This window comes from Mandrillus leucophaeus, unplaced genomic scaffold, assembly GCF_000951045.1.
Source record: "Mandrillus leucophaeus isolate KB7577 unplaced genomic scaffold, Mleu.le_1.0 Scaffold22, whole genome shotgun sequence".
Taxonomy (NCBI): domain Eukaryota; kingdom Metazoa; phylum Chordata; class Mammalia; order Primates; family Cercopithecidae; genus Mandrillus; species Mandrillus leucophaeus.
In genome coordinates this window covers 3,086,831-3,094,809 of record NW_012102254.1, presented here as the reverse complement: position 1 = coordinate 3,094,809, position 7,979 = coordinate 3,086,831, and the positions used below count along the sequence as shown (strand labels likewise).

Here is a 7,979-nt window from a genome sequence, read left to right as displayed (position 1 = left end):
CCACCACGCCCGGCTAATTTTTGTATTTTTAGTAGAGACGGGGTTTCACCTTGTTGATCAGGATGGTCTCAATCTCCTGACCTCGTGATCCACCCGCCTCGGCCTCCCAAAGTGCTGGGATTACAGGTGTGAGCCACCGCGCCTGGCCCTGGGTGCTCTTCTTTACCCCATGGTGCACCCACCACTTACCAGGGCAGGTCCAGAGTAACAGCACCCTCTGTCTTGCTGGGCTGCTGCTGGGACATATCTTGGGCCCAGTGGTCTAATCTCCAAGAGTTACAAACAGACACCTCTTGCCATAACGCCTACTTGCTACACATTTCATCAGATATTCCCAGAGGAAAGAACAGTCACTGCACCCAGGGGCCAGGCAGGAAGAACAGCTAACTCTAGCTCACCTGCAAGGCTCAGCACCGGGTTCATTTGAAGTAGTATCCTTGGCTCTCAGTCACTGAAACCTGCAGCCTCAACGGCAGCTCAGAGAAGAAAGTCACACATCCTCAGTGCTGTTTGGGGTGAGCCTGACTCCTCATATACAGATGCCCTCTCTCACTTCCGGATTCTTCTGCCTGATGGAGACCGACACATTCCCAAGCTGTCATTGACCACCACCCCCTCTAGTGCTGCTCTGTACTTTCCCTGGGGTGACTCAGTGGTGGTGAGCCAGTGGTGTGCAAAAAGTATTTCTGCAGCTCAGGTGGCTGTTAGATCTGAATAGGGAAATTAAGTGCAGCAGTCCTTTGGGTTTGGCTGTACAAGCCTTTCATCCCAGGAACAATAAAAGGTTAAGCAATTAAATGGAAACTGAATGTCGAGCAAAACTACTAGAAGAAGTCTATATCCATACTTTATTTTCTGTATGGAAACCGAATGTCGAGCAAAACTACTTAGAAGCAGTCTATATCCATACTTTATTTTCTGTAGGCAATCCCAGGCTCTGGAAGAAGGGGGCACTGCTCTGCTGCTCTGGACACAAAAGCTTCTGAGGTTGAAGACAATGGTGAGGCTTGTGTCCCTGGGTCCATAATCTCTGGTTTTCTGGCCAAGTCCCAGAATCTATGGATTCTCTTATACAACCTTTTATTAGTCTTTGGAGGTTGAGAGACCTCACCCAGCCTTGGAAAAATGTTCTCAAGTCAATCAGGTTTTAAGAAAAAAAATAAAAAAAACTTTAAGATCACATGACAAAGATACTGGTTTGGGAAAATAAGTACACAGCACTAAGAATGAGATAGTACAAGACTGGGTGTGGTGGCTCACGCCTGTAATCCCAACACTTTGGGAAGCCAAGGCAAGTGGATCACTGGAGCTCAGGAGTTTGAGATCAGCCTGGGCAACATGGCAAAATCCCAGCTCCATTAAAAATACAAAAAATTAGTGGTGCACGCCTATAGTCCCAGCTACTCAGAGGGCTGAGGTAGGAGAATCACTTGAGCTCATGAAGTCGAGATTGCAATTAGCAGTGATTGCACCATTGCACTCCAGCCTGAGCAACGGAAGCAAGACCCTGTCTCAAAGAAGAAAAAAAAGAAAAAGAATGGGATAATACAGAAGGGTCTTTCCTCCTTCTTTTTTTTTGGACATGGAGTCTCACTCTTTTGCCAGGCTAGACTGCAGTGGAGTGATCTCAGCTCACTGCAATCTCCGCCTCCCGGGTTCAAGCGATTCTCCTGCCTACGCCTCCCGAGTGGTGGGGATTACAGGTGTATGCCACCACACCCAGCTAATTTTTGTATTTTTAGTAGAGACGGGATTCACCATGTTGGCCAGGATGGTCTCGATCTCCTGACCTCGTGATCTACCCACTTTGGCCTCCCAAAGTGCTGGGATTACAGCCGTGAGCCACCACGCCCAGCCAGGTCTTTCCTCTTAAAAGAAAAACAGGGTGACTACAAAAGAGGAAACCATAGTACCATCAGAGAGTGAAACCAAAGGAGGGCAACATAATGAGACCCCATCTCTACAAAAAATGAAAAACAGCCAAGTGTGATGGCGCACGCCTGTGGTCGTGGCTTCTTAGGAGGCTGAGGTGGGAGAATCGCTTGAGCCTAGGAGGTTGAGGCTGAGGTGAGCTGTGATTGTGCTACTACATTCCAGCCTGGGTGACAGAGTGGGACCATGTCTCAAAAAAAATTTTTTTAAAGAAGAAAAGAGAAAGAGGTCAATTAACTTAGAGAAAAAAAAAACCCAAGAGCTGAGTTCTCAGAGCACTCCAAATTCATCACTTATGGGACACAGCTATAAGTATTTTATCTTGTACAACACAATTTAGCAGTTTAAACACCAATACAAACATACTGAGCCAGAGTGAGACCAGGTGACAGTAACACAGGTGCAAGCACCAGAGTCCCTATGGCTTGGATTTGAATTTGAACTCCAGTTTCCCTGATTATTAGTTATGTGGACCAGGCAAATCTCTAAGTCCCTATCCCCTTTTGTTAAATGGAAACATAACTGGACCACTTCCTAATGTTATACCTGAAGCATCAACACAGCACCCAGCAAGAAACTCTCTGTGATGTTCATCTTTCTTTCTTTTTTTTTTGTACAGACAGGGTGGGTCTTACTATATTGCCCAGGATGGTCCTGAACTCCTGGCCTCAAATGATTCTCTCGCCTCAGCCTCCCAGTGTTGGAATTACAGGCACGAGCACTGCACCTGGCCAATATTCATCTTTCTTACTGATAATCAGGGAAGAGCTTGAGATCATTAGCAACTGAACTGAACAGAGAGTTCCCTCCTGACTTCTCATCCTCCCTTCAGCATAGCACTGAAAACATCTATAAATGTTAGAAAGACAATGAATCTGAAAAACAGAATTCTTTCCGGAGAAAATAATAAGATGGACTCTTTTCACGACTGTCAGCATTTCAGAGCTAAAAGGGTCATCAGATATCATCTTATATCAAACTCCTCCTTTACAACGTCATTGTCAGCCATAGCCTTCAGGCTTCTATGAGGCCTTGAGAAAGACAGACAGGAACAAGGGCAGCTACAGCTCTCACATCCTGTCCTTGGCAAGTGCAGCTGGCCACAAGAATCAACAAGAGGTCTGAAGCAAGCTCCATGTGAACACAAAAAAATGACTAGAGAGCAAAGAAGCAAGTCTCTGAGGTTAGCCTGCCACAGGCTGTCCAAGGTACTGTTCTACTGGACTTTGCCTTGCAACACACAAAGAAGGCTCCTGCACTTAACCCGGTACTAAAAGGAAACCACTACTACTGAGAAATAAAATTGAAATATCATATCTTTCAATTATCTGTGTCTTAGAAGTATCTAAACATTATTTTGAGATAAAGTACCAGTGATGTGAATAAATCTGGTGAATCAGTAGGTCAGGGCCAGCCGGAACTATTTTATTATATTAGCTAACCATGCCAGGACTAGAGTTCTCCACTCACAGTTAGAAGGAGCCCAAGCTCCCACTGTGTAAAAAGCATACAGAGGCCAAGAGCGCCATAGTGGTTAGGGTTAGAAAACCTACTGTCTTAAGACACTGGTCCACCATATGCAAGGCAACCCAAAAACATACCAGCAGGCTAAGATGCAGAACCCCGTGAAGAGGATGATGGGGATGGGATACGATGCACAGAGGAGCCCATGGTTGTAGAAGGCCCGAGATATCTTCTCACGCAGCCTTTCAGTCAGGGTCATCCTCAGCCGAAGTCACCTTGCTGCCATCCCGGAAAGTGACCATGGATCACCCTGGCACACACTTGACGGCACTGACAAAGAACAACATGTGCAGGTACCTGGTCAGAAGGGAGAAAAGCCAGTTAACAAAGAGTACTTGGCTCTGCACACTAGGGCTGCTGGAGGGAGGCGATAGTTATGTGGCTGGGGAATGGTTTCAGAATGCCTGTATGTAAGGTCTAGTGACATCAATTCCAAAATACACACACACACTCACACACACACACTCTCTCTCTCTCCCTCTCCCCCTCCACCGACCCAACTCCCTCCCTCCTATATTAGGCAATGCTAAAAGGCCACCCCGCAAAGGGCATTTTTCTCATGTGTGGCACAGGAAACCATGCCTGTGTAACAGACGTCACCTTCAGCTGCTCTCTGTCAAACAGGCATTCTTCCCCACCCTTCTCTATGCACCAACCCCACTGAGAGAAGTCCTTGGGAAAAACCTTTACATAGGGATGGCCTCCCAAAACACACTGTTGTACGAATAGTGAATCACTCATGAAGAATGTCCAGTGAGGTCAGCCCTCAATATAAAAACACCAAAAAGCTTAGGTCTCTGACATAATGGTCACCAAGCAAAATTCACTCTGGTAGAACTCTCTGCTCTTTGTCCTACAGTCGTTCCTGGGAGCATAAAGGTAGAGAGCACCTCCTGTTCTGCCTGCCCAGTAGCTGTCCCCTTCTACGAGTAACAGCAGCCTGGTGTGGCTCAGGGGAACCACCTCACTCCACAGGATTTAGCCTGGATTAACTATGAGTCAAGGTGCCCCGTGCTAACCCAAGCTACACCAATTGGGCCTCGCTCCCTGGACTTTGACTTCTGAACACAAAGAAACAGGAACTTGGATATTCATGATGTTTATTCATCCCACAGAGGTTCCTGCTCCCAAGATCCCCAGGCTGTTCTGGCTCCCATCCTTTCCGAGGACTGGCTCATCAACTTTTCTTTCCATTTTGTAAGCTATTCTATATCCTTCCAATAAATTATCTTTTTGCTTGTGTTAGCCAAAGTTAATTTCTGGTGATTTCAAACAAATAACATTAAACCAATAAAATCAGAATAGAAAACTCCAGGAGGCCCAGGGATCTAGAATTATCTTCCCTACTGAGTCCTCCAATGGAATCCAAGTTTAAACCTACTTCTCTTGTTCCATGTCGCTGTTTTCTTGTGCTACAGGGAACTTGCCCAGACACGTGTCTTGGCTTGATTGTACTCACTGATGAAAACCCAGACTCACAGATGACTCCTCATAACTGTCAAGATCAGAAACAAGAAGTAAAAGGAGTCACACCACAGCCAACTCAAAAGCCAAAAGGAATGCCTATTGCTCGTTCTATCTTTCCGAAAGCAGAAGCCTTAAGTGCACATGCAAGTTTCCAGTTCAAGAACCTTCTATTATTTTGACATGGAGTCTCATTCTATCGACCAGGCTGGAGTGCAGTGGTACCATCTTGGCTCACTGCAACCTCTGCCTCCCAGGTTCAAGTGATTCTCCCACCTAGTCTTCCAAGTAGCTGGGATTATAGGTGTGCGTCATCACGCCCTGCAAATTTTTGTATTTTTTTGTAGAGACAGGTTCTCATTATGTTTTCCAGGCTGGTCTCAAACTCCTGGGCTCAAATGATCCAGCTGCCTCAGCCTCTCAAAGTGCTGGGATTATAGGCATGAACCACCATGCCCAGCCAGTACTTCCACTACTTTTTTTTTTTTTGAGATGGGGTTGCCCAGGCTGGAGTGTAGTGGCACAATCTTGGCTCACTGAAATCTCTATCTCCTGGGTTTAAGCTATTCTCCTGACTCAGACTCCCGAGCAGCTGGGACTACAGGCAGCCGCCACCACGCCTGGCTAATTTTTGTATTTTTGGTAGAGACCAGGCTCACCATGTTGGCCAGGCTGGTCTCAAACTCCTGACCTCAAGTGATCCACAGCCTCGGCCTCCCAAAGTGCCGGGATTATAGGCGTGAGGCACTGAGTCCAGCCACTTCATTACTTTTTATGGCTGAATATTTCATCAAATGAGCATGCCACATTTTGTTTATCCATTCATCAGTTGATAAACATTTGGGCAGTTTCTATGTTTTGCCTATTGTGAATAGTGCTGTGATGAACATTCTAACATTCCTGTATTTGTTTGAACATCTGTTTTCTTTTTCTTTTTCTTTTTTTTTTTTTGAGATAAAGTTTCGCTCTTGTTGCCCAGGCTGGAGTGCAGTGGCGAATTTTGATTGAGCGATCTCAGCTCAATGCAACCTCCACCTCCTGGGTTCAAGCGATTCTCTTGCCTCAGCTTCCTAAGTAGCTGGGATTACAGGTGCCCGCTACTACGCCCGTCTAATTTTTTGTATTTTTAGTAGAAATGGGATTTCATCATGTCGGCCAGGCTGCTCTCGAACTCCTGACCAGGTGATCCACATGCCTCGGCCTCCCAAATTGCTGGGATTACAGGCATGAGCCACCACACCGGGTCAAATTATTCTTGTTTACTTGGTCTCGAACTCGAACTTTTTTTTTTGAAACAGAATCTTGCTCTGTTGCCCAGGCTGGAGTGCAGTAGCGCGATCTCGGCTCACTGTAGCCTCCGCCTTCCAGTGGTTCAAACGATTCGTGCCTCAGCCTCCCTTGTAGCAGGGAGCACAGGTGCAAACCACTACGCTAGGCTAATTTTTGTATTTTTAGTAGAGATGGGGTTTTACCATGTTGGCCAGGCTGGTCTAGAACTCCTGACCTTAGATGATTTGCCAGCCTGGCCTCCCAAAGTGCTGGGATTACAGGCATGAGCCACCGGACCCTGTCTCAATTTTTTTTTTTCTTTTTTAGACAGAGTCTTGCTCTGCCGCCAGGCTGAAGTGCAGTGGTGCGATCTCGGCTTACTGCAACCTCCGTTTCCTGGGTTCAAGCAATTCACCTGTCTCAGCCTCCTGAGTAGCTGGGATTACAGATGTGTGCCACCACACCCAGCTAATTTCTGCATTCTTAGTAGACACGGGGTTTCACCATCTTGACCAGGATGATTTCAATCTTTTGACCTCGTGATCTGACCGCCTCAGGCTCCCAAAGTGCTGGGGTTACAGGCATGAACCACTGCACCTGGCCAACCTTTTTGTTTTGTTTTGTTTTGTCTGAGATGGAGTCCCGCTCTGTCTCCCAGGCTGGAGTGCAGTGCCACAGTCTTGGCTTACTGTAACCTCCACCTCCCGGGTTCAAGTGATTCTCCTGCCTTAGCCTCCCAAGTAGCTGGGACTACAGGCACCCACCACCACACCCGGCTAATTTTTTATTTTTAGTAGAGACGGGGTTTCACTATATTGAACTACTGACCTCATGATCTGCCCTCCTTGGCCTCCGAAAGTGTTGGGATTACAGGCGTGAGCCACCGTGCCCAGCCACCCCCAATTCTTATTTTTACTTTTTTGTTGCTGTTGTTCAGTTGGGGTTTTTTGTATTTTTTTTCTTTTTGTTTTCTTTTGAGTATATTCATTCTTAGGAGTGGAAATGCTTGGTCATAAGGTAATTTTCCTCAATATCTTCTTCTAAAAATTTGTAGTTTCACATTTGTTTAAGTCTGTAATCCAGCTGGATGCAGAGACTCATGCCTGTAATCCCAACACTTTGGGAGGCTGAGGTGGGAAATCACTTGAAACCAGGAGTTTGAGACCAGTCTGGACACTGTGAGACCTTGTCTTTACAAAAAAATAATAATAATAATAATAATTAGCAGGGCAGGGTGGCACACACCTGTAGTCCTAGCTACTTGGGAGGCTGAGGTAGGAAGTTCACTTTAGACCAAGAGTTTGAGGCTACAATGAGCTATGGCCACACCACTGCACTCTAGCCTGGACTACAGAGCAAGACTGTCTCAAAAAATAAAAATAAAAATCTGTGATCCATTTGAGTTAATTTTTAGATGAGGTGTGAGATATAAATTCCTTTTGTTCCCCTTTGGTCTAAAGATAGCCAATTGTTCCAGCACCATCTGGTGAAAAGACTATCCTTCCTCCATTGAATTGCTTGGCATCTTTGTCAAAAAGCAGTTGTCTGGGCCAGGAACAGTGGCTCACGCCTGTAATCCCAGCACTTTAGGAGACCGAGGTGGGTGGATCACTTGAGGCCAGGAGTTTGAGACCTGGCTAACATAGTGAAACCCCTCTCTACTAAAAACAGAAAAAAATTAGCTGGGTGTGATGGCACACACTTGTAATCCCAGCTACTTGGTAGGCTGAAAACCGCTTGAACCCAGAAAGCAGAGGTTGAGCAAGCCAAGATCACGCCACTGCACTCCA

At 46.2% G+C, this 7,979-nt stretch overlaps 1 protein-coding gene across 3 annotated transcripts in view; it reads right to left on the bottom strand.

Moving 5' to 3' along the window:
• Nucleotides 1–7,979, bottom strand: part of SCAP (SREBF chaperone) — a 109,949-nt gene that overhangs the window by 39,881 nt on the left and 62,089 nt on the right. The window contains exon 3 of one of the 3 annotated variants that reach the window (XM_011981036.1): nucleotides 3,534–3,753. In XM_011981036.1, the coding sequence (XP_011836426.1) occupies nucleotides 3,534–3,655 (122 nt within the window). In that variant the 5' untranslated portion in view covers nucleotides 3,656–3,753. Of the gene's footprint in view, nucleotides 1–3,533; nucleotides 3,946–7,979 lie in introns of those variants that run through there. The other 2 variants (XM_011981035.1, XM_011981037.1) reach the window with 2 other exon arrangements.